The 25870-nt window shown below is 58.0% G+C and overlaps 1 protein-coding gene across 1 annotated transcript; it reads left to right on the top strand.

Annotated features, from left to right (window-relative positions):
- The first annotated feature begins 7325 nt into the window (after positions 1-7325).
- Positions 7326-25337, top strand: ACE (angiotensin I converting enzyme). The gene is given in 26 exon segments (XM_059830262.1): positions 7326-7676; positions 7678-7908; positions 11431-11598; positions 12983-13070; positions 13316-13459; positions 13712-13903; positions 14061-14158; positions 14690-14862; positions 15158-15381; positions 16777-16921; positions 17274-17372; positions 17592-17714; positions 18196-18407; positions 18950-19086; positions 19388-19546; positions 19959-20046; positions 20236-20379; positions 20611-20802; positions 21149-21246; positions 21540-21712; positions 22181-22404; positions 22644-22788; positions 22994-23092; positions 23498-23620; positions 24222-24409; positions 24691-25337. Coding segments are annotated over 26 exon segments (4215 nt in total). The 3' UTR covers positions 24888-25337.
- The last annotated feature ends 533 nt before the right edge of the window (positions 25338-25870 follow it).

Genomic DNA, 25870 nt, shown 5'->3' with positions numbered 1-25870 from the left:
TGTCCATGTCCATGTGTCTGGTCTGTGTGTCCGTGTGTCTGTGTGTCCGTGTCCCCATGTCCATGTCCCTGTGTGTCCATGTCCATGTGTCCATGTATCTGTGTGGCTGTGTGTCCGTGTCTGTGTGTCCACATCCGTGTGTTCATGTCCATGTGTCTGTGTGTCCAAGTCTGCGTGTCCATGTGTCCGTGTGCCCATGTCCGCATGTCCATGTGTCCAAGTCCGTGTGTCCCTGTGTCTGTGTCCACATCCATGTGTCCATGTCTGTGTGTCTGTGTGTCCATGTGTCCATGTCCATGTGTCCCTGTGTCTGTGTGTCCACGTCCGTGTGTCCATGTCTGTCTGTCCATGAGCCTGTGTCCATGTGGCTGTGTGTCCATGCCCATGTGTCCATGTGTCTGTCTGTCTATTTGTCTGTGTCCGTGTGTCCGTGTCCATGTGTCTGTGTGTCCATGTCCATGTGTCCATGTCTCTGTGTGTCCACATCGTATGTCCATGTCTGTATCTCTGTGTGTCCACGTCTCTGTGTGTCTATGTCCGTGTGTCTGTGTCCCCGTGTCCGTGTGTCTGTGTGTCCATGTCCGTGTGTCCGTGTCCCCGTGTCTGTGTGTCCCCGTGTCCATGTGTCTGTGTGTCCATGTCTCCGTGTGTCCATGTCCGTGTGTCCGTGTCCATGTGTCCATGTCTCCGTGTGTCCATGTCCGCGTGTCCGTGTGTCTGTGTGTCCGTGTCCATGTGTCCGTGTGTCCATGCCTCCGCGTGCCCCCGTGGCCGTGTCCCCGTGTCCCCGTGGCCGTCGCAGGGTGCCACTAGGTGTCACCCGGGACCCGCCGTGCGCGGCGCCCCGGGGAGGGACGGGCCGGGAGGACCGGGAGCACCCGCGGCCCCGACCACCCCGGGCCCCGCAGGGACCGGGTCCGGCCCGGCTGGGATGGATCCATCCTTGGCTCTGGACCCCCAAAGGGACCCGGAGCGCCCCCCGAGCCAGATCACCCTGGGAGGGAGCCAGCTCACCCTCACGCCTGGAGCAGCTGGGGGGGGTCTGGAGCACCCTGGGCCACCCATGGGCGCCGGAGCACCCTGGGACCTGGGGTGGCGGGTGGGACCCGGTGCTCCCCTGGTGCAGAAGATGAGGTGTAACCGCCTCTGCCTGGGCGCAGGGTTGCTCCCCCCAGCCCTTCCCCTTGGGCGCGCGGGGCTGCTCTCACCGGCTCAAGCACCCCAAAGACCCTGCTGAGGTTCCCCCCAACATCCCCACCACCGCCTCCCCCGCCAGGGACTTGTGCCATGGGGCGCAAACCCCAGGACCTGGCCAACCCCCCCCCCGCCACGGCGTGATTCAGCAGAGCGGACACCCCGGGGCACCCCGGGGCCGGATGGGGACCTGTCACACCAGGGGCAAAGTCCGGTCCCCGCTGCAGCCCAGGGCAGAGTCCCAGGGCCACCACCCCGAGCCTTCGCCCGCAGGGAAGGGGAGGCCGCGTACGGCACTGCCGTAGGAGCCGCTGCTGCCTCCCAGCCCGCGGCCGGGCCTTAGCCCAGCGGCGGTTGTTGGGAAATGGTTTACAGAGTTAATCAGCTGAGCCATAAAACCACCATAAACTGCAAACCTTGAGCCATTGGGCTGTGTCCCGGCTGGAAAGGGCCGGCCGGGTGTCTGGGCAGGGCGGAGGCAGGATTTCCCCCTTGAAAAGCTGAGACCCTTAGAAAAGCCGCAAAGAGAATGAGATTTGGGGGTTCATCCTTTAGGATACTTGGCAAGACGAAAAGCTTCGCCCTCCGCTGAGAACAGCACGGTTGTAATACAATACGAAACAGCTTTATAAATGTTTATAGCAGCATCCAGCCCAGCTGTCGCGACTTTCAGCAGCCAAAAAGACACAGCAGCCCTCAACCCTACATGGTTAAATGGACGTGGTTGCTTGACCCGTCCACACAGGAGGGACAAACCCAAGGGTGGCATGTGGCAGCATTTGCCGAGGGGTCCCTGCACCCGCTGCCACGCGCAAGGGGACTTGGTGGCAGCCGATCAGGGGACAAATGAGCCCCTTCAATGCTGGCCAGCACCCTCCTCTTACCGGGGAGCAGCCAGCCATTTGTAACCAGCTCTTTAATTAAAGACATTGCCGGGGCATAATGGCTTTATTAAATCTGCCTGAGCTTTCCGGAGCTGGCAATAATGAAATCCTCCCCGCGCTGCCGGGGCGGTGACGTGCCGGTCGGGCAGCAGAGCCAGTGCTGGCTGTCCTGGCATGGACCCGTGGGGCTCGGGGATGCTCGGGGTGGCTCGGGGCTGCCACAGCTTCCTGCAGATCAGTGAGTCGAGGCGGCTCAGTGGATGCTGCTCCAGCTCCCCAACTATCAGCACCCACTCCGAGTTTGTCCTGGGCTGCTGAGCACCCGCGGATCGATAGGAGCACCATCAACTGATAATTCATGGTAAAACCAGCAGTTCCTGCCCTTCCCCGGCAGCTCACCCCCACCCCGGCGTGGGCGTCTTCCCCTCCCTCCGCCAGAGATTATCAAATTACCATTTTGCTGATCTAACCTCTTTTGGTTTGGTTTTTTTTCTTTTTCCTTCCTAAATCAAGTTTTTATCGCTAAGAAATGCTAATTTGCAAGATGCCTCCCCGGAGGATTGTGATTCAAGAGCCCAGCTGCCTCGGAGGGGCCGAGCTGCCGCCTGAAACAAGCCCAGCCACTGCGGTTCCCTGCGAAACCCCAAACCTGGGCCAAAATTAACAGTTTTTCACTAAATATAAGAGAAAAAAATAGAAGTCATGTTGGAAGGCTCTGTGGCTGCCAAGGGAGCGGCTGTGGGGTAGCTTGGGATTAAGCACAAACTCTTGCTGGGTTTGGTCCCCAGTTCCCGGGGTCCCATAAAGGCTGAAAAATGGGTGATTCCCAGCTGGGACGAAGCTCCCCTGGGAACCCAGCTCCTTCCTGAGCCAGGGATCGGAGCAGCCCAGCTGGAAAAGACCCTGGTTCTCCTCCTGGCAGCAATTAAGCCGCCCAGTCCCCCTCCTTGCCGGGAACACATTGCTGAGCCAGGCGGGCGATACGATCAGTGCAGCCAGTGCAAACACTTAATCTCTTTCAGAAGAGGCTGAAGGCGCGTTTATGGTGATTTTTTTAATACCGGCTTGGATAAACAGCCGTGATAACCCGCACCGGGCTCGCAGCGGATGATTAATGCTCCCAGAGCAGTCACGCTGACTCGCCTCAGGGCTGGGATTGTTTTTGGTTATTAAAGAAGGGGGAAAAAGGGGAAATAATGGACTTTGCCATGTTTTATTGGGCTGATGGGTGCGGAGGGAACATGTTGGCCTCTTCGCTCACCCCGTATCAGTGCCCAGCACTGGCTGGCTGGTGAGGAAGGGGGGATGGCGGGATGAAGGATGAGGAAAGAAGGATGAAGGATGAGAGATGAAGGAGGAGGGATGAGGGGTGAAGGATGAAGGATGAGGGATGGTTTCTGGCCAGGCTTTTACTTCTTGCCCCGTGATGATCCCGGACAAGTGCCTGGCACTGGGCACATCTGCACTGTGGCCAGGGCTCCCCAGGGGCTGACTATGGGGGTCTTGCATTTATTTACAACCCTCCCAAGACATGGGCATCATTCAGGGGTCCTGAGCCGATGGTTGCCCTCAGCACGCTGCATTTTCAGGGTTTGCAACATCACAGCACATCCTCGGGCTGTTGGTACTTGTCCCAGCCCGGGGGATGGAGCCGGAGGAGAGCCTACGGTGGAAACCACGTCTCCATCCCCTTCCCGTCCACCTCCAGCCCCGCCAAGCCACCCAGCGCTGAGGCTGGGGGAAACACGTGGTCCCGCTCGGGCTGCCCCGTGCAGCCAACCCAGTTCACGTGCGTTCCCCCACGCCTGCGCCAGGACCAGCCTCCCCAGGGCCGTAAACCCTTGTCCTAGGGCAGGCGCACGCTGGGACGCGTTTTTGCGGGGCGGGGTGGAAAACGTGTCGATAAGGAGAGTTTCTGCTGCGTTCAGCCTCCAGCAAGAGCTGAGTGTGCACTTCTGATGATAAAGAAGAATCGCTGCTCCAGGGCTGGGGGTGAGCTCCCCGCAGTCCATTGCACCCTGTCCCCACGCAGAGGGGACACGCCAGGCTTTAAATACATCTTTTATGCAGGGAAAAGGTGGAAACAGCCCCACGGTGTTGCCAAAAGTCCTTAGCAGAGATATTTTGCAGTCAGACAGCAGGACCCGGGAATGAGGACTCCTAGGTCCCTCTTTCCATCCCAGTCCCCAAGCCCAGGTGACATCGAGGGGCTGCACTGGCCACAGCACTTACTCTAACGGTTCATAATTATTTTAGCAATCACAGGTCTGAAATAAATGGCAAAAAACCCAGTTGCTTGGGGAGGTTTTTTTTTTTATTTTTGGGGGGGAAGAATCAGAAAAAAGCTGTTTGTTTAGATGAAAAATTTGGACCACAGAGGTGGTTTTTCCTCTCTTCTTCACGGCAGCATCACCGCATCTGGGAAAGCAGCTTAGCGAATTATACGCTATGATAATTGATTGAATTCATCAGTAAATAAAGCAGGAGCCTTTAAACTCGGGGTCTGGAGAGGGACGAAAAAAATTCTCCACGCAGTGATTTGTACCAACTGGTATAGGAGCCATCGTGCCCACGAAACCAGGGCCGTCAGGAAAAGTAACACACAAAGCTGCACACCCAATAAAAAAATCTTTTTCTGAGATTTAAATCAGGAGGGAAACCTTTCTCTCCCCTCCAGAAGCTCCTTGGATGCTCAAACAGAGAGATGGATCAGACAGTTTTGAAGCACTCTTGAATGCTTTGAGAAATGGGATGGGGAAGCCAAAAATGTGATTTATAATAAAAGAAGGGGAAAATGGGCTTGAGCATCCCCAGCCAGAGGTTGTAGGGCTGCGATAGACTCAGAAAAATCACCAAATCTTCCCAGCCAGCTCTGGGGCCATCTCCAAATACCTGCTCCTTCGCCCAGCTACCCCTGCTCGCCCTCGCCCAGCACACCGCTATCACAGCCAACACCTTACAGCTCCTTGAAGAAATATTTGCTGTCAAACTCCCTATTTCCTTACTCTGGGGGCTCTGGGGCCGGGGACTGCACCAGCGGGTGCCCCTGCCAGCACTGCCAGCAGCAGGCAGAGAGATTTTGCAGGTCTGGCAAGCCAAGGAGCTTATCCAAAATGCTGAGAGCAAGTCGTGCTCCTTCACAAGTGAGGCACCGCCGCGGTTGCACCCCCCAATGCGCTGCAGTGACGCTCCGGCCATCGCACACGTGTCCGCGCACACGCGCTCCAGGGAGGGGGAGGACATCGTCTCCGCGCAGCTGGTGATGGCGATGCAAGCCGATGGGAAGCATCCTCCTAGCCCAGGGCAGCTGCCGGGGACACCACGTCTTGCCCAGCGTCCCCTGAGCCCGCGTCCCTGCAAGCGGTTCAGCATCCGTCTCCGTGGCAACACATTTTTCACATCCTTCGACACCTTCTGTCCCTCTGGTCTGTGGTTCCGGCAGCCCTGGGTACCCTACACGCTGGGAACAGATGGGCGTCTGTCACCCACCCCAGCACCCCTGAGAGGGGTGGGGAGAGGGGGAACTGGTCCCCCTGTTCTGCAGGTGTCCCACGGGTGTCTCTGAGCCCATCCTTGGTGGGTGCTGGGGCACAGCATGGATTTGGGGCAGCACAGAGGCACCAATGGGCATCTTCAAGCTTGCAGGCATCTCACCTGCCTTCCCGGGACAAGAGCTACTTCACCTGCCAGCACTCTCCTGCATGTAGGAAGTTCTTCTGCCTGATCCCAGCTGAAGCTTTACCGGATGGGATGCCACAGAGCTGTGGGCATCCTTCAAGATGCAGCCATCGAGAGGACCTCTTCCCCAACACAAAGTCCCGCAGCAGCAGCGTCAGCCCCTTTTGCACCAGCCTTGGAAGATGCTCACGTGCAAAATGATGGAGAGCTGCCCTTCCCCTGCGGGGTCACTCATCGGAAACACCAACTTTGGAAAAGGCCTGCCTCGCTGGGATTTCCGGATACCGGCGCCGTGTTGAGGTTGCAGAGCCCATTTCAGCCATGCTGCTCACCCGAGACCCCCGCCAGTGCCGGAGGCTGCGCCGCAACATCCCGGAGCCGGGAAAACCCCTCCCCGGTGCAGCTGGGAACAGAGGCTGGGGGGGTGCAGGAAATCTCCATTCATCGGCACTTGGTCACCAGCCAAATTGGAGCCAAACCAACCATTTTTTCCAACTTCCCAGTAAAATGGAGTTTCCAGAGACCTGTGGCCGGTGGGGAAAGGGGTCGGTAAGGGGGGCTGCAGGCAGATGCTGGCTTTGCCCCCAGCTCCGTGATGTCCAGACTCGCAGGTGTTGCCGGTGCTGTTGCACACCCATATGGGCTCAGGGTTGGGGGGATGAAGGTTGTTTGGGTGCCCAGGTCAGCCGGTGCAGGTGGTGGGTGGTAGGGCAGGGTAGGAAGCTGTGATTTTTGGAGGGAGGTTTAATAGACAGCAGAGGGTTGCAGGCTCCTAAATCCCTTTCTTTTTTATTTTGGAAATGGCTCTGCAAACCCTGTAGTGTCCCCAGCCCTGGCAGAAGGACTTGTCCCTTGTTGAGGGGCCGTGTTATCCCCATGTGGTCACCCCATGGGCTCACACCGAGGGGCTATGGCAGTGCCCAGCTGCTCTGCAGCGCCCAGCGGGGCCAACAAGTCAAGGGGTTTCCCTCTGTCCCCCCAAAAAAAGCTCTCCCTTCCATGGCAGGTGTCCACTGTGTCCCCACGGGGTGGTGGCCCTTACGAGGGGTGATGAGCTCAGCCAACCCAGGGTCTAAGCTCAGCCCGGGCACAGCTCCCAGAGCTGGGGCCAGGCCCTGGGGGAAAAGGATTTAATTAATTAAAAAGAAAGAAAAAAAAAAGAAAGGAACTATCAAGCCCACCGACACGGGTCTGGTTTTCATTTTGAAGGAACTTTTTGTTACTCATTTGTCATCAGCCTAATTCATCTAAGTCCAAAACACTTGCTGTGATGGGATGGGATTTCCTTCACAGACAGCAGAAACACTCCGTTCCTCTGAAAAATGAGGTTGTGCTGGGAAGGGGGTTGCTTTGGCAAGAGGCAGCGGGAGATGGACCTTGGCTGCCCCCCAAGTGAGTGCTTTCCCCGCTGCGCTCGCCCTCGTGCCCTGTGGCGGGTGGCCGGGCCACTGCCGAGGGACGTTCGCCGCGTGATGCTGGTGTGGGGAGGGGCTGTCCTGCCAAGCGCCACGGGCCGGTTGAGCTGGATCCCCCTGTGCCAAGCCGGGAGGGGACCGGGACCCTGCAGGGATGGAGCTGCCTCCCACCCACCCCGTCCACCCCAGCCTTTCTCCTCCTTTCTCTTTTTTCAGCCTTTCCTTTGATTCTCCTCCATCTCCTTCCCTCCCTCCTGTCCCAGCCCCTTCCCCTTCCCTCCCGGCGCAGCCAAGCGCCAAAGCGACTTTGCACCCCAAGGCAGTGCTCGATCCCAGCACCTTCCCACAAGCCCGGGAGCCGCCGAAGGGAGAGCAAAATGCTCCGGTCTTATCTGCGAGGGGAGGCAGGCTCGGTGGGCAGGGTTTGCGTGAAGGCTGCTGGTTTATAAGCAGCCGGCAGCGGAGGCAAAGCTATCTCACAAGGCACCGAACGGGGCCCCCCCTCTCCGTGCACCGCTCCTGCCGTGATGCCCCCGGCACTGGGGCTGCTGCTGTGGCTGAGCCTGGCAGGAGCCCTTCGGCCCGGCCTCGAGCCCCCCCAGTATGACCCCAACGAGGAAGGGGCCACCCTCTTCGCCAGCGCCTACAACAGCACGGCCGAGCTCGTCCTCTTCGAGAGCGTCTCAGCCAGCTGGAATTATTACACCAACCTGACGGCCGACAATGCTGCTCTGCAGGTGGGTGGTGGGACGGGGGCGATGCCACCGCGGGGGTGTCCCCAGCACCGGGGACTGGGGGGAGCTGGGGCATGGTGGGGACACTTGGCGTGGTCCCCTTCGTCCCCATGGGCTTCTGTCTCGGCACCGCAGCATGGCAAACCAGAGCTGGGACTTGTAGTCCGGGAACCGCAGGGTTTTGCCCCAGATTGGCCCTTGGAGAGCCTCTGCCCCCAGAGTGACAGCCCTGGTCGGGAGCAGAGCCGGGGTTATTTTTAGAGGTGGTTCCCTCCTCCCAGCACCTTCCACTTTCCTTCCCCCCCTTCCCGGACCAGGGTCAGGTGTCAAGTGTCCCTGTCCCTGTCCCTGCCCGGTGCCACAATGTCCCAGCACTGTGCCATGCCGGAGCCCCGCCACGTCCCAGTGTACTGGGGGGTTTTTGGTTTGGGGCACACACCGGGAGCCCAAAGTGTGCACAAGCTACCGGGTGGCATCGGGACCAAGGCTGCCACCCTCTGTCCCTCTGTCCCCAGCCCACAGGGATGGAGCTGGCTTTGGGGAAACACTCCAGGCTATGGGAGATTTGCCATCAGCACGGCTACGTGGGGGCAGAGCCCCGGCGGGGAGCGATGCTGTGTGCATCCCGCAGGCGTGTACATGTTTGGCCAGGGGGGTGGCATATCTTTAGGCTGGATTTAGCGGGGCAGGGACTTTGAGCACCCCGGGGGCTGCTCTCCGTTGGGTGAGCTGCAGCATGGCCCCTGCCCAGCGCGGGCCAGGGAATCGCGATGCCTGGGCAGGCTGCAGAGTTTTCCCTGGCTCTTGCTGTGCCCAGGGAGCTGCTGGCTGCCCTGGGATGGGGGGGCACGGCCATGGCCACGGCACTGCGTGCAGCTCGGAGATATACCTGCCACCCCATATAGATAGTGGTGCACAGGGGTCAGTGCAGCCCGTACGTGACCAAGGTGTGTTCAGGGACCCCAGTGTCACCCCAGAGCCCCAAGGGCTGCCATACAGGCCCAAACGCCGCAGGATCCCACAGGGATGGGGGGGCACAGCATGCCCTGCAGCAGGAAGGAAACACGTCTTCCTGCGCAGGAGGAAGATCGCCGCCAGGTCCGGCTGCTGCCAACTTGGCAGGACACCCGAGAGCGCCCAAGTGTCCCTTCAGCCTTTTTTCGGTGAGCTGACGTGATGTCTGGGCAGGCACCCAGAGTCTGCTACAGATGTTGTGGTGCGGCCGGGGACCTTGGGGCAGAGCAGGAGCATCCCAGCCACACCACGTCCAGGGTTAGGGCCAGGAAAGCACCTCACTTTTCTCAACAGCCACTTCCAGGCCAGCTCTCACCCTTTCCTAAATGCCCAAGGATCACGGCCAGGTGCTCCGTGCCATGTCAAGGCTCCCAAGCCAGCCCAGGAAGAGGAGGGGATCCAGCCCCTGAGATCAGCCCACCGACGGGGCAGCGGGGAGGTGTGCGGTGGGATGGGGAGGCACTGGCTACCAAAGGGTTAACAGCTGGCCGGCACAAAGGCTGAATTTGGGGGATCTGGGGAACCCCTGGGCCAGGCAAACCCCAGACATGTCTATAACACCTGAGCCAGGTCACCATGGCGTGGGCTCCTCCAGGACCTGCCACGAAAGGTGTCTCTGGGACAAAGCGACACGGAGGGCAGGAGGCCAAAGGCAGGGCAGCAGCCCCCGGCCATGCAGGGACGGACAGAGGGACGCTGGAACGACAGACAGGGAGCTCGGCTGCGGGAGAGGGAGATGCACCATCTCCTGCAAGCTGGGGGTCTGGGCGAGAGGCTGGCGATGGTGTTTGGGGTTTGGGGACTGCTCATGGGCAGGACTTCTCCGGATGCCTGGGGCAGAGCAGCCCCAGTGCCCTGGGACACATCCTGCGCTGCTGAAACTTCACTGTGCATCCAGGAGCAGGGAGGGACTGGGATGGGGGGGGTTGGCAGGGAGACTTGGGGGCTGTGGGCATCCAGGGGCCTCTGAGCCCCCCAAAGGGGCACCGCCACAGAGAGAGCTCCCGGCTGCAGGGGCGAAGGGCCAGGGCTGGTGGGCACGGATGAGGCAAGGGGGTCTCGGGCAGCGCTGCCGGCCTCAGCTCGCTCTGCCGGAGCTGTCAGGAGAGTTTAGGGTACAATTCGCCTGACCAAACACAGGCGCCTGTTCCAGAAGACGAAACACAGCTGGACTCTGCTTCCTACAGCTCCCCCGGCTCCGCAGCAGGGTCTGGGAAGGGGTAAAGATATCCTCCATTTAGTGGGGTGATGCAAGAGCATCTTGCTCCAGTGCGGGTTGGCACATCCCTGCGTGCCAAGGGATCAGGGCCGGTTGGTACCCAGAGTGATGCTGTGGGTGCTGGGATGTCTGACGGAGGTGGTGGGTGCCTGGCAGTGGGCAGCCAGGGGCACCCGGCACTTTCGGCATCCCCACCCCCGTGTTCCCCGGCCACGTGGGTGCCTGCCCCAGGCAGCCTCCAGCCCTGCCGCACCGTAACTCCCTTCCCTCCCCACTGCCAGCCGAGGGAATGCGAAGATTAAAATAAAACAAACCAGGCTTGTTGCAGCCACGCTAAAAATGCCACGAATAACAGCTAATGAGCTCCATAAATCACACCGGGACAACGAACAGGCGCTCTGCACCTCCCCACTCCATCCTGCGCATCGCCTGCCCAATCCCCCATTTCATATCATGAAATATCAGTGTTTCCAGAAAATACAGCTGGCACCAGCCAGGCTGGGATGCGACTGCCTTGCAATACACCCCGTCCCAAAATCGTGGCTGTCAGCCGCAGCTCCAGCTGCCTAAATAACCCCCCCGTGGTGCAGGGAGCTCCCGGCCGTCCCACGGCCCTGGGAAGGGAGGTCGGGGCTGGCAGGAGATGGGTGACAGTGAGATACCCAAAATAGGGGGTTCAGCGTAAGTAGGTGCCCCTCTGCAAGGTGAAACCCAGATATGGCACTTACAGGGCACGGGCTGCAGATAGCCAAAGGAGAGATGTATAGATCTAGCGAGGAGGTATAGGAAGGAAAAAAGTGAATGTGGCATCTCTGTAGTTTTCCTTTGGGCTTCTGAAAAGGTGAGAAACAGCAGGAACAGGAATAAAATGAAGCCAGAGCTCCGAGCTCCTTCTGAAACTGGGGTCTGGCAGCTGCCAGACCCAGCCCGGGAGCACCCGGACACCCTGCCCATGTGGCGTGGACACCCCCATCCCAGCATCCCCACTCCATCTGTGCCACGACACCCCAGAGCCGCCTCCAAAAACTCCTCAAGGGCCACCTTGGCAGGTGCTCGCCGGGAGCACCACGGGCGAGCGAGGGCTGCAGACGTTGCGGTGTTGGCTGAGAGCTGATGTTTCTATCTATGAATGTCACGGACTGGGAACAGCCCTGCCTGCCACCTCATGTCCTGTCCCCTCTGGCTCCCACAAACCCTTGTGGCTCTGAACCTGGTCCCCAAAGAGTCACCTGGGTGGTGGCGGCGTGTCCCAGGGTTGGTCCTGAGTCCCCACGTTCCCTCTTGCAATGCAGGTCGAGGCATCGCTGGAGGAGCAAAACTTCACAGAGCTGTGGGGGAAGAAAGCCAAGGAGCTCTACGGCAGCATCTGGAGCAACTTCAGTGACCCACAGCTGAGGAAAATCATTGGCTCCATCCAGACCCTGGGACCCTCCAACCTGCCCCTGGAGAAGAGAGAGCAGGTAGGTGAGGTGCCGGCGAAGCCCTGGGCATTGCTGGGGTGCTGCAAAACCCCTTACAGGGATTTTTCCCAAGCCTCCAGACTCTGTTGTTGGCCCATAGCCCCTCCATTGCATTTTGGAGGGTCTCCCTGGCCTCTGCACAGGGAAGACAGTGATGGAGGAGATGGGGTGCTATCTCCAGGGGATGTGGGGTGCCTGCTGGCCCCATCATCCATCCCTAACCTCATCTTGGAGCTATCCCAGTGGGAACTGGAGATTTCCTGCTTACACAGAACAGCCTTGAGCGTCACCTGGAGACCAGCCAGGCTGTGCCCATGGCCAGGGGCCAGCTGGCTCGACACCCCCCTCCCCGGTGCTCCTCGGGGATGCAGACCACTGAAAAGCAGGGCTGCTGCAGCCACCCAGCTCCTGAGCCCTCCCTGCGAGCCCAGAAATGCTGTGCCACGGTGACACAGTTCCACACTAGGGACATCAGGACATCCTGAGCCTTCCCCATCACGGTCCTGAGCTTTCAGTGTCGTTTACCTAAATGTGACATGATTTTGATTTCTGTGCATGAAAATATTGCCCAGGCTGAGGCTGGCAGCCGCTTGCATCTGCACGAGTGCAGGGATGCTGGCACTGCTGTACCCTCCAGCCTGGCCCACAGCTCCCTGACAGCCCTCCCCACTGAAACTCTGTCAAAGCCCGGCGATACAATCCTTTCCGGAGAAGCGTCGGCCCCGGTTCCTTCCAGGAAACCCATCCCTACCCTTTCCAAATAACAGAGAGCATCACTTCTCCTCCCTGCACATCAGCCATGTCTCGCCTGTCCCTGGGCAGCTCCATCCCGCAGCTGCCACCACCCCTCCACCCAGCCAGAGCAGAGGAATGGGAGCGGAGAGAGGGACAGAGCAGAGGAATTTCCTTCCCTGGGAATGGGCTCCCCAGGCAGGTTCCAGGAAACCTCCTGTTGCTATTGTTTGCTGTTGTTGAAGTTCACAGAAATAAATCCCCCTCCTCCTCCTGCTTGTCATCTTTTTTTTTTTTAACCCGCTTAGATAAACAGGCCGTGCTACGGCCCCGCTGACAAAGAGCTTTATAAATAGCCCCGCTCCGGGACACCGTGAGCGCTCACGCCACGTTCGAGGGGGGGTCGGCGAGCGGCTGTGCATGGTTTGTCTGTCCCAAAGAGCTCCCACCATGCGCAGGGTGTAAAACTCTGGGTGAGTTTTACTCACACTTATCTCACCAAAAACACCCTATGTAAACACACCAATCCTCCTCCACATCCCTCCAGACACACACACACACACACACGTTCCAGAGCTGGGAAGTCTGTAGATCGCTCCTGAAGGGCCATTCCCATCCCCTTCCAGCCCCAACATCTTTTCCTTCCCCATAGTACAACACCATCCTGAGCAACATGGACAAAATCTACTCCACAGCCAAGGTGTGCCTGGCCAACGGTACCTGCTGGGAGCTGGAGCCAGGTATGGTCTTTGTCCCTCTGCCCCTGTGGGGTGGTGAGCACCCCATGGCCATGAGTCCGTTCTGGCCCCCACATCCCCAGCAGGTTGGGGTTGGCAGGTCCCACCCACGTTCATCAGGGTTGTCCCCGAGCGAGGATGGGTATTTGGGTCTGGTGCGACGGTGGTGGCACCTCTGCAGAGCTACTGTGGGATGTGACCCCCTCTCCTGCCCCTCTCTCATGTCCTACTTGTCCCCTCTGTCCCAGACATCTCGGACATCATGGCCACATCCCGCAGCTACAAGAAGCTGCTCTATGCCTGGGAGGGGTGGCACAACGCCGCGGGCAACCCCCTGCGCGCCAAGTACGAGGAGTTTGTGAAGCTGAGCAACGAGGCCTATCAGATGGATGGTACGAGCAGGATGGGGGGATGCAGGGGGCGGTCAGGGATCAGGGGTGGGAATTGGGGCTGGGGCAACGGGGTGCCCTGCTTCTCTCCCTGTCACACATGCAGCCAGGGATCCAACTTCCATTTCCCTGGTGCCAACACTTCGGGGAAGGGGCAAAAATCCTACTGCTGTTCCCTGGTCCCAGGTCTTGGGGATGGGTGGGGGGGGAGCACCCAGGGGCCAGAGCTAGAGGTCATCACTGCCTCCCTGGCAGGATTCGAGGACACAGGCAGCTACTGGCGCTCCTGGTACGACTCAGCCTCCTTCGAGGATGACCTGGAGCATCTCTACAACCAGCTGGAGCCGCTCTACCTCAACCTGCACGCCTTCGTCCGGAGGAAGCTGTATGACCGCTATGGCCCCAAATACATCAACCTGAAAGGTCCCATCCCTGCTCACCTCCTGGGTAAGAGGAGGGACCGCCCCAGCCTGTGTCCAGGGGTGCTTGTGGGGCCAGAGGGCACATGCGGGGCCATAGTGGGACAGGGAGGTCCCAGTTATCACTGTGTTTCTCTTCCTCCCGACCTACCACCGGCTCTGCTCCAGCTGTTTTCTCTTTTCAGGCAACATGTGGGCTCAGCAGTGGAACAACATCTATGACCTGATGGTACCCTACCCTGAGAAGCCCAACCTCGATGTCACGAGCACCATGGTGCAGCAGGTGATGGGCTGAGGGACTCACGGGTGGCACCAGGGGGACAAAACCAGGGGGTGTTAACCAAGACTTGCCCCTAACATTGACCCCATGGGAGCGGTTTCTCATATCTGCATAGGGGACAACAGAAACGCCATGTCTGGGAGGGGAAGGGGCAAAGAAATGATGCCCCTGCCTCTCTGGCAATGACCAAAGAGGCAGTAGGTGGGCAAAGAGGAAGGACAGTGCGGTGGGACTAGTGCCAGTCCCCAGGTTGGGGGCTGCGTCCACACCATCACACAGCTCCGAGCACTCCTGGGGCATCAGCCCTGCTCCCTTCTCCTGTCCATGCTGGGCACCAGCATCATTACTCGGTGCTTCTTGGGGATGCTCACAGCAATTCTGGGGCCAGGGCTCCCCATCAGGGTGAGAGGAGCAGGACCTGGTCCCTTGGAGGGACCCACCTTATCCCCACGGCGCTGGGAGAGCATCAGAGGCAATGCCCAGGGCATGGGCAGCCCCTTCCTCAGCCGTAACCCACTGCCTGCTGCCCACCAGGGCTGGAACGCCACCCGCATGTTCCGGGCCTCAGAGGCATTCTTCACCTCCCTGGGGCTGCTGGAGATGCCCCCTGAATTCTGGAAGAAGTCCATGTTGGAGAAGCCAACGGATGGGCGGGAGGTGGTGTGTCATGCCTCGGCCTGGGACTTCTACAACCGCAAGGACTTCAGGTGTGTGGGGGGCATGCAGGGGCCCAGGGCTACAGGGAAAGACCCTCCTCCATCCCCCTTGGTGGTCATCATTTTGGGTACCCCCAGCCTGGCTGTGCAGCCCAATCTGTCACCTTCTGGGATAAGGTCTCGGGGTACCACACTGCCCTGCCTTCCCCTCCACTGGGTCTTTCCCCTACCCCATGGGGTACTGCCACCCTCTCAGGGACTGTGGATGGTCCTTCCCATTGAGGGGGTGCACAGGCATCTGGGGTCCCTCACTCAGCTCAGGCAATGCTCTGTTTTCACCTGGCAGGATCAAGCAGTGCACAACAGTGACCATGGAACAGCTGTTCACGGTGCACCATGAGATGGGCCACGTTCAGTACTACCTGCAGTACAAGGACCAGCCCGTCTCCTTCCGCAGCGGGGCCAACCCTGGCTTCCATGAGGCCATCGGTGATGTCATGTCCCTGTCTGTCTCGACCCCCAGCCACCTCAAGAAAATCGGTCTCCTCAGCAGTGCCACCGAGGACCCAGGTATGGCAACTACCCTGGGGAACCGGCTGGCCTGGAGGGCTCAGGCACTGCCTGGGGCACCAGGAAGGGTTTGGGACATGCCACGGTGGGCTGCAGTCTGGCCATACAACCCAGAGAAGGCAGGACCCCATGGCTGATGCGTGCTTTTCACCCACTCTTGGTTCCATGCACAACCCCTTCTTGACTCCATGGGTCCATGTAGAACCCTTCATGGCTCCATCCTCTTCACCCCCAAGGGCAGGAGGGATGCTCTCCAGAGCTTGTCTGTTCCCTTCCCTTCTCCATCAGAGCCCCAAACCCGAAAGCAGCATCTTTGTGCTTGATTGGCTTTGACCTTTCCAGCATTCCGCTTTCCCTCACCAAGAAACATCCAACCCAGGAGCTCCCAGTGTAGCTCTGTGGAGGTGACACTGAGTGCTTACGTGCACAGTCACGAGGACAGTCAGTGGGTGACGTTCCTGCCTGCCAGCTGGCGCAGCAGAGGAGGACTTGTAACCGCAGGTCACTGCCCGGCTTGGCAAGAGTCTCTCCCCCCGCCCAACATATCTCAGCCAACACGTCAAAGCAGACGGCGGCAGAGGAAACCAAGCGTTCGCAGATTCCTGCCGCAGGCGGCTGCTTTGCGGAGGAGGGACAGTCCCGGGATCCTCCTGCCTTGTCATTAAATACGTTTCATGACAGGGAAGCCATCGCAGCAGCCAAGAGCGCTGGGCCAATGCTGCATAAACACCACGAAGCAGATGGTCCCTGCCTCAAGGCATCGCTGCCCAACTAACCAGCCCTTGGCAGCCATGCCACCATAGCGATGGCAGCCAATAGCCCCTCAGGGCAGTACTGCCAACCCCTCTCTGACCCCACAGCTTCAGCTGGGTCTCCAGCAGCTCCTTCTCCAAACTTCCTTCCCTGGGTTTCCTCAAGGCAATGGGGAAAGCAGATGTCACCATGCTCCCCATGATATGGTGGCGACTGTCCGGGAGTTGACTCCGGTTCTGGGTCTAAATCATGAGAGCCTTTGCAGTGGTGTGACAGCCCTGCATATCAAAACCCCTTCACCCTGAGGCCCCAGGGAGAACGTGTGAAGAGGGAACCCTTAGAGTTATACTCACCAAAGACCTTCTCACTCTGAGAGCCAGGCTGAAGGTAAGGGGACACCGCGCTTTGTCACTCCTATTGTCCCCGCTCAGTAAAAATGCACGTTACCCCACGTAGGAGCCATATCTAGAAAAACCTCCTGTCTCCTACACAGCCTTCTCTAGGGAGCAAAATTATATGTTGAAATGCTGTCCCCATTTCTCACCCAGATCTGCTCACCCTCTTGCCCACAAAATGTCTAGTGGCCATAGTGCTGTCCAGCCAGACTCCTTTCCAACCTGGTTCAGGCTCTGTTTCATGCAGAGAGCAGCATCAACTATCTGCTGAAGATGGCCTTGGAGAAGATCGCCTTCCTGCCTTTCGGCTACCTCATTGACCAGTGGCGCTGGAACGTGTTCAATGGCCGCACACCCCCGAACCGTTACAACTACGACTGGTGGTATCTGAGGTAAAGGACAGTCACCAGGGGTGGATCGGGGTGTGGAAGCTGGGGGTATGGAAGGAAGGAAGACAGCAAAGAAGAGAGGAAGGAAGAAAGGAGAAAGTAGCCATGGAGATGGCTGGAGAACGATGGATAGATGGGTGGGTGGATGGGATGGATGGGTAGATCAGTGGGTGGGTAGGTGGGTGGATGGATGGATGGATGGATGGATGGATGGATGGATGGATGGATGGAAATACATGGAAGCACACTCTAATTGTGTAGATTCCTTAAGCCTTCCCTTCCCATTCCCTGCCTTGGTTCATCTGCCTCCCTCTTTCCAGCTCATGCTTGTTCTCTTGTTCTCCGTTGTCTGCAGAACCAAATACCAGGGTATCTGTGCTCCGGTTTCAAGGAATGAAAGCAACTTTGACCCTGGAGCAAAGTACCACATCCCTGGGAACACCCCTTACATCAGGTAGAGGAGATGCTGGCGAGGGGACGGAAGCTTGGGGAGCAGGGGGAGTGGGGGCTCAGCTCTGTGGGCAGGGACTGGGATGCATCACTCCTGCTCAAGACACAGAGACTATCCAATGCTTGGGAGCATAAATGGTGGGGAGCTGACATGTGGTCGGGTGCCTTTCCCTGCACCCTAGGACTTGGCTCCAGTGCTCACCTGCATGGGCTTCCTTGGCAGGTACTTTGTGAGCTTCATCCTCCAGTTCCAGTTTCACAAGGCGCTGTGCCAGGCAGCCAACCACAGAGGTCCCCTGCACACCTGTGACATCTACATGTCCAAAGAAGCTGGAGCCAAACTCAGGTGGGGACAGAGGAGGGTCGGGACAATCGCCACGGGCAGATGTGTGCGTGGAAGCTGATGGTGTGCAAAGGAAGGAAAGAAGAAAGGAAGGAAGGAAAAGTGGCTGTGGAGATGGCTGGAGAAATAGCTTTGCAGATGGATGGATGGATGGATGGAAATACGTGGAAGCACTGGGGTGGGGTGAGTGGTCCTCACAAGAGTACTGCTATTGTCCCTGTCATGAGCTTCCACCAGGACAAGAGGTCACTAAAGCACATTTGGGTCCTATTGACTCCCTGGGTGTTAACCAATGCATGAGTATGTGATGGGGAGTCCTCATTCCCATATACAGGACAGATGGGGGCTTCAGAGGCAGTTCCCAGGTTCATGTCCCACTCAGAAATAGCATCTTCAACCCTTGCGATGCTGAGATACCATCACCGCTTTTCTCCCATCCATGCCCTGGCCTCATGCTGGCTCTTGCTGTCCTGCTTCTCTGCAGGGAAGTGTTGAAAGCTGGGTCTTCCAAGTCATGGCAGGAAATCCTGTTCAACCTCACTGGCACGGATAAGATGGATGCTGGGGCCCTCCTGGAGTACTTTAGCCCTGTCACCAAGTGGCTTCAGGAGCAGAACAACAAGACCAATGAGGTGCTGGGCTGGCCTGAGTTTGACTGGCGTCCCCCTATCCCTGAAGGCTACCCTGAAGGCATTGGTAAGGCTGCAGCTCCATCCTGGCTCTGGGGGTTGGCAGGAAGAGGTCTCCCAAGGGACATCACTAACCCCAGGCAGGACAGTGCTGAGGGAGGTCTCTGCTGTGCGTGGGGGAGGTCTCCATGCCAGGAAAGAGAAATAACCATCTCCACATGAAGTCCCACAGGGTGTTGCTTCCCGGGAAGCAGGTGCCATTAGCCAACCTCTTGACATACCATTGTCTGAAGCTGTGGCCCTGCCGCTGTAGTAATGCCATCAGTCATGGTGTGACAGGTCATCTGTTTGCAGCTGCATCCTTTCTGCCCAAGTGGGAGGGTCTAGGGCATGCAGTGTGTCCTGTTATCCCGTTCTCCGTCCAACGGAACACCCCCAGCAGGACCCCTCTGCCCCCTTTTCTTGGCTCAACTTGCTCCCAAGTTGTGGCATCCTTCAGTAGACCTGCAGTTCTGGGAAAAGTTCAACCATGGCTTCTCCATGGGATGGTGCTCTTGAAAAGAGAAGGACTCTCCTCACTTCTTTTCTCCCAATTACCTCCTCCTCTAGACAAAATCGCAGACGAAGCACAAGCTAAAAAGTTCTTGTCCGAGTACAACAGCACGGCCGAGGCAGTGTGGAATGCCTACACTGAGGCATCCTGGGCCTACAACACCAACATCACTGACCACAACAAGGAGATCATGGTATGGGAATGGCTTTGGGGCTGTGCGGGAAGAGACAACAGCCAAAGCAGGCAGTGGTACCTAAGGCACGTTTTAGATGAGCTCTGAAAACCAGGGCAGCCTCTGCCCCTAGCCAAGGGGTAATGTTCTCACTGAGGAGGTGCCTTTTCAATGAAAACCCTTGTCATGCCATGAGGTACCCACAAGGGCAGCCATGGGGAGGTTGTCAGTCATGGCATGCCAGGTGGTGTTTCTAGTGATGGCCTGTGTCTCAGGGATCTCCTCGAAGTAACTTCTCTTCTGTCCCCTCCTGCCCTTGCAGCTGGAGAAGAACTTGGCCATGTCCAAGCACACCCTTGAGTATGGGATAAGGGCCAGGCAGTTCGACCCCTCTGACTTCCAGGACCAAAGTGTCACGCGCATCCTCAAGAAGCTGAGTGTCATTGAGAGGGCAGCCCTGCCTGAGAATGAGCTGAAGGAGGTGAGCTGCAAAGGGACAGAGTAGGAGGGGGATGTCCCTTGCCAGTACCTTGTGTGGAGACACAGGCTTCTCCCAACTTTTAGGAAATGCCACTGGGCAGCCACCCCTTGCCCTTGAACAAGGTGATAGTTCGTTATCTTCTACACAAAGCCATGATCCTTGTCTCCAGGATTTCCCACCCAAAGGTTGCCTATCCCAGGCTGCAGTAGGGCTTGGCTGCTTGGGTGGCAATGGCACATTGCTTGCTGGCCCTAGTCCCTCCTCCGTTGACTCCACTTCGCCTCCGTTTGGGGTCACACTTTGCCTTGGAAGGGACCAGAGAAAAACACCTGGGGACATCTCAACAGACTGTGACATTCTCCAAGAGCAGAAACATAGATAACCAGCTCACATGATCTGATTTTCTTTGCAGTACAACACCCTCCTCTCAGATATGGAGACCACGTACAGTGTAGCCAAAGTCTGCAGAGAGAACAAAACCTGCCACCCCCTGGATCCTGGTAAGATCTGGCATGTTGTCCAGTGAGTCATCAGGAGGGAGGGATTTTTAATAGGGACATGGAGAAAGGTCATGAAGGGGCCTTCCCACCTTCTTTGTGATGGCCCCTGAGCAGCACGTTGGGTCTAGCACCATTGTGTCAGTCCAGCCCATCCAACCCATCATTTTGGCTTCATTGCTCTCTCTTCAGACCTCACAGACATCATGGCCACCTCACGGGACTATGATGAGCTCCTCTTTGCCTGGAAGGGCTGGCGGGATGCTTCTGGGAAGAAGATGAAGAACAACTACAAGCGATACGTGGAACTGAGCAACAAGGCAGCTGTGCTCAATGGTCAGTGTCCTGCTCCCTTAGAGACCCACCATGGTCTTAGCACCCTGTACGCAGAGGATTGGGCTGATAGTCCAACTCAGGGCCAAAATCTTGAGGGTGTGGAGGTCCCACCAACTCCCATGAGATCCACTGTCTCTTAGATATGGAGGGACCTGGGATGTCTGAGCAGCAAGACAGACTCATGCCCAAGAAAGACAGCGTCTAACAGCTTCTGCTCTTTCCCTACCACAGGCTACACAGACAACGGAGCCTTCTGGAGATCCCTGTATGAGACACCCACCTTCGCGGAAGATCTGGAGAGGTTGTACCTGCAGCTGCAGCCCCTGTACCTCAACCTGCATGCCTACGTACGCCGAGCCCTATACAAAAAGTATGGTGCAGAGCACATAAACCTGAAGGGTCCCATCCCTGCTCACCTGCTAGGTAAGGGCTTTGCTAGGCCCTCGAGCAGAACCATGTCTCCCACCACGCATAGTTTGCTCCAAGTCATGCCAAAAGTTGAGGCTGGTCTCTGTTCAGCTCTGGCCGAAGGGCCAAGGCCCCATGAGATGGGTCTGCAGAAGCCAATCCGCCCCAGGGAAGGGCAACACACTCAGCATGACTTGACCTCTCCTGCATGGATGGGCTCCTGTTTGCATCACCCTTGTGCAGGCAGGGCAGGGACCAGGCAGGGTGATCCACTCTGTGCAGGAGTCGGGAGTAACTGGTTGTCTTTGCTCTTCTCTCCCTGTCTCCCTCCTGCTATATGTTGTCCTCCTGTGCTTCCCAGGCAACATGTGGGCCCAGTCATGGTCCAACATTTTCGACCTGGTGATACCTTTCCCAGATGCCACCAAGGTGGATGCCACCCCGGCCATGAAAAAACAGGTCAGTGCTTTTCCAGGCTGCTCTGGGGAAGCCCCCCGGCACCCACCACTCTTTGGTCATTGCCACCACCCATGTTGCCAAATGCTCTGGTGCTGCCAAAAACCTCCATGGCTCATCCATATTCTCTCCCCACCTGGATATGCCAAGGGCTGGATCCAGCTCTAGCTGCCCCCAAAAGACCTCCCCTGCCCAGAGGAACAAGGCTGTCCCTGGCCTCCTATGCTTTCCAGCCCCTGGCACCTCTAGCATCCTCCATTGCCCCTCACCAGCTCCTCTGTCTGCTCTCTCTCCAGGGCTGGACACCCAAGAAGATGTTTGAAGAGTCGGACCGTTTCTTTACCTCTCTGGGCCTCATTCCCATGCCACAGGAATTCTGGGACAAGTCCATGATCGAGAAGCCAGCAGACGGGCGGGAGGTCGTGTGTCACGCCTCAGCCTGGGACTTCTACAACCGCAAGGACTTCAGGTGCCCATGGGGAGCAAGTGGTGGCCTCAGCTGATGTGGTGCTGGGGCAGATAGCAGCGTCTTGGTAGAGTAAGGGCACGTGGCCTGATGCCACCTCAGTGTCTGTTGTCTTATGGCTGTAGCAGCCCCACTCTGGCATTGCCACTGGTACCCAAGACGCGGGCACTGCTGGCAGGAGCCCCCATGGTGGATGGAGGGCAACCAATGCCTCCCCTGCCCTGCCAGGGAGAATGGAAAAGCTGATGAACAAGGACAGCGAATGGGCAAGGGCAGCAGGAGATGCAGGAGAAAAGAAAGAGACCAACCCAATGGAGTAGGACCAACCCAGCCTGGCATCAGATGTGGGGTGGGAGCATGTGGAAAGGGAGACCAAAGGGAAAAATAGCTCAAGGGGGTGTGATCATTCCTGGAGATTTTCACCCCAGCCCTGCCCTCCCTTCTGCCCCCATCCCACATGTCCTGGTCCAGGATCAAGCAGTGCACCGTGGTGAACATGGATGACCTAATCACGGTGCACCACGAGATGGGCCACGTCCAGTACTTCCTGCAGTACATGAACCAGCCCATCTCATTCCGCGATGGGGCCAATCCTGGCTTCCATGAGGCTATTGGGGATGTCATGGCCTTGTCCGTCTCCACCCCCAAACACCTGCACAGCATCAATCTGCTGGACCAAGTCACGGAGAACAAAGGTGAGCTGGCAGGGGAGCACCACACAGCAAAGATGGGGGAGCTGCTGGGGACAGCTGGAAATGCAGAGGGTCAGGATGGGCTGGGCGGGGTGGAAGGGGTCAGGGACATGCACGGTGGTTTTGCATGCATGGAGGGGACAGGAGCTGGTGGGGACACCCTGCTCTTGAGCAGAATGACCCATATGGGGTGGAGAGGTGGGTACAGTACTGCCTTGCTCACACCTTCACACCCTGGGCAGAAAGTGACATTAACTACCTGATGAGCATCGCCCTGGACAAAATCGCCTTCCTGCCCTTCGGATACCTCATGGACCAGTGGCGCTGGAAGGTGTTTGATGGGCGGATCAAGGAGGATGAGTATAACCAGCAGTGGTGGAATCTCAGGTGTGCTTGAATTCAGATCCTTCTTTGGTGTAAGGGCCTTGGCCATCAGCCCACTGGGTGTTTTATCCCTGTGGTCCAGTTGGCTGCACTGGGACGTGATAGGATACATAACCCCTCACCCTCTCCTCCCACCCCGCTGTGTCCCCTCCCAGCTTACCCCACCTTCTCCTCCTCATACTGGGCTAACTCTCCCTCTCCGGCCCAGGATGAAGTACCAGGGCCTGTGCCCACCAGCGCCAAGGTCTGAAGATGACTTTGACCCTGGGGCAAAGTTTCACATCCCTGCCAACGTCCCCTACATCAGGTGAGTAAGCAGAGCTGGTGCAGGAGAGACACCACTTGGACACAGAAGCAGGATTGCCAGTTCAGATGCCAGCGATGGCACCCGGTTTCATGGCTGGTGGGATGCTTGAGGGTGCTGAGCAGCTCTGGGCACCCTGACAGAGCCTTGGAGAGGAAGGCTGGATTTGGGGGAATTTCTCCCTATTTGAGGAAGATGGGCTCATCCACCCAGGCAGCCATAAAACACATGTTAAAGGAGAAACGGCATCAGCAGATTGGACTGAGTTGATGCAGGTGGAGCTCCAAAGCCAATGATGCTCCTCCAGACGGGGATGGTGCAACCGGGAGATGAGGGGGACAACACATCCCCGTGCAGAGCCACTAGTAGGGATCATCCCCATGTCCTCACCCCTTTCCACCCCCCCAGGTACTTCGTCAGCTTCGTGATCCAGTTCCAGTTCCACCAGGCACTCTGTGCGGCAGCCAAGCACACGGGTCCCCTGCACACGTGTGACATCTACCAGTCCAAGGAAGCTGGGAAGATCTTGGGGTAGGTGTGTGGGCAGGGCAGAGCCAAGACATTTATGTCCCCAAATACCTTAAAGCCAGCCCAGCAAGACAGGAGGCAACTCAGTCCCTGGTCATCCATCTCCTCCCTGCCCCAGCGTGGGATGCTCTGGTCCCTGGCCCTGGGGTGCGGGCAGGGGCACCTTGGGCTGGGTGCTGGGGCTGTGATTGCAAAAGCAGCCACTAGATGGTAGCTGGGACCCTAGCAGGTGGAAGGCTCCCTCCCTCCTCCTCCTCCTCCTCCTCCTCCTCCTCCTCCTCCTCCTCCTCCGCAGCCCCCTGTTCCTTAGGGAAAACAACCCCCTTGCCTCAAGAAAAGCACCTGCAAAATTAACCCTTTCACCGAGAAACTGCTCTGCATCAGGTTGGATTCACATGAGGGCTTTGATCCATGTAACCCGCCCCTCTTTTCCCCAAGCAAAACCTCCTTCCCTGTGCTCTGGGCTGGCAGCCCTGCAGTGCTGCGGGCACAGACTGTACCCAGGGTTGCTGATACCAAGAGCCCCAAGCCCTGGGAAAAAGGGAAGGGCTGGTGGCCAAGAAGGTGATGGGAAACCCACTGGAGCTGATTTCTCCTGCCACAGGGATGCCCTGAAGCTGGGTTTCAGCAAGCCGTGGCCTGAAGCCATGGAGCTCATCACAGGGCAGCCCAACATGTCAGCTGATGCCCTGATGAACTACTTTGAGCCGCTCATGATGTGGCTGGTGAAGGAGAACGAGAAGAACGGGGAGGTCCTGGGCTGGCCCGAGTACAGCTGGACTCCTTACACAGGTATGCAGGGCTCAGCCAAGCACAGCAGGTCCATGATGGGGCACAGCTCAGCTCTCACTAGGGCCAGGATGGGGCACGTGGGAGAGATGGAGCTGTCTTGATGTTCCTTGGCCACCCCAAAAACCACAGGGGGTTTGGATGCTTCTCTGTGATTTCCCATGGAGCTGAGTCTAGAGGGGACATGGCATCCAAGACACCAGCAAAGGGAGAGCTGTTGACCTAACACACCCCAGCCCAGAGCCACCGGTACCAACCATGTCCCTTATTTCTCCATTTTCCAGCCGCTCCAGCCCAAGCTGGCTCCAGCCAAACCGATTTTCTGGGCATGTCCCTGTCCAGCAAACAAGCCACAGCGGGCGGCTGGGTCCTGCTCGCCCTGGCACTCCTCTTCCTGATCACCACCATCTTCTTGGGCGTCAAGTTCTTCTCAGCCAGGAGAAAGGCCTTCAAATCCAGCTCAGAAATGGAACTGAAATAAGGCAGCCGTCAGCGGGGGACCGTGGACAGAGTGCAAGCATGGGCATTTGGGCAGGCTGGCAGCGATGCCATGGGCACATTTGCCAACGAAGCCATGGGTTTCCACAGCCCAGGACTCCTCTCTCCAATCAGGTCAGACGTTATTTTCCACTATGCAAGAGCCAAAGCAGAAAAGAGCTATTTATTTGTCAACGTCTGCATCAGGGGAAGAGAAATTCAAGCACCAGCAGGCACAGAGCCGTCACAGACTGCCCCTGCACCCAGGGCTGGGAGCTGGTCCAGCCTGGGCACCCACCAGCCATCTCTGACCTATGGACAAAGCCACAGGGACTTCAAGTGACAGAGGGCAGTTTGGGGAGGGACGGAGCACGTTCCCACCCCCTGGTTTGCCCACTGCTGGGCTGTTCGCTTGCATGGATGAAAAATAAACCCATGTCTTGTCACCCCCAGAGCAGCAGCTCAGCTCCTTCTTGTGGGTGGTCTCAGATCTCAGTGGGACAGGGCTCTCGAGCAGGAGAGCTGCCACCCCAAGCCAGTGCAACTTCAAAGCCCTGGGGACCAGCCTGGCTTTGGGGCAACGCACCTGCGGCACTCAGCCTCCCCCATCCCCATCATGAAAGCTCATAATCCCCATCCTCCCCTAAACCATGGCTCCCATCACAGCTGACAGCTCATGGGTTCACCACAGAGCACGTGCCTAAGGAAGGGGCTGAATTGGGGCCAGAAAGCCCCAAAGTCCAGGCCTGAACTGTTCAAAGGGTTGGGGGGTCACCAAGCCCAAGCTAGGACAGGGCTGGAGCTCGCGGCTGCTGTGGTTCCAGCACCGTAACGGCATGTGTTTACGTAAGAGCTGGGGGGGCTCCGAGGTCAGCGATCGCCTCCCGTCCTCCAGCTCCTGATTATCTTGGGATCAGCCGTGCTGGAGGCTCTTTTTCCCCCCCGTCTTTCTTCTGCTTCTGTAAATAAAACTTCGTATTTGTTCTG

This window comes from Gavia stellata, chromosome 28, assembly GCF_030936135.1.
Source record: "Gavia stellata isolate bGavSte3 chromosome 28, bGavSte3.hap2, whole genome shotgun sequence".
Lineage (NCBI taxonomy): Eukaryota > Metazoa > Chordata > Aves > Gaviiformes > Gaviidae > Gavia > Gavia stellata.
This window is presented reverse-complemented; position numbering and strand designations above follow the sequence as displayed.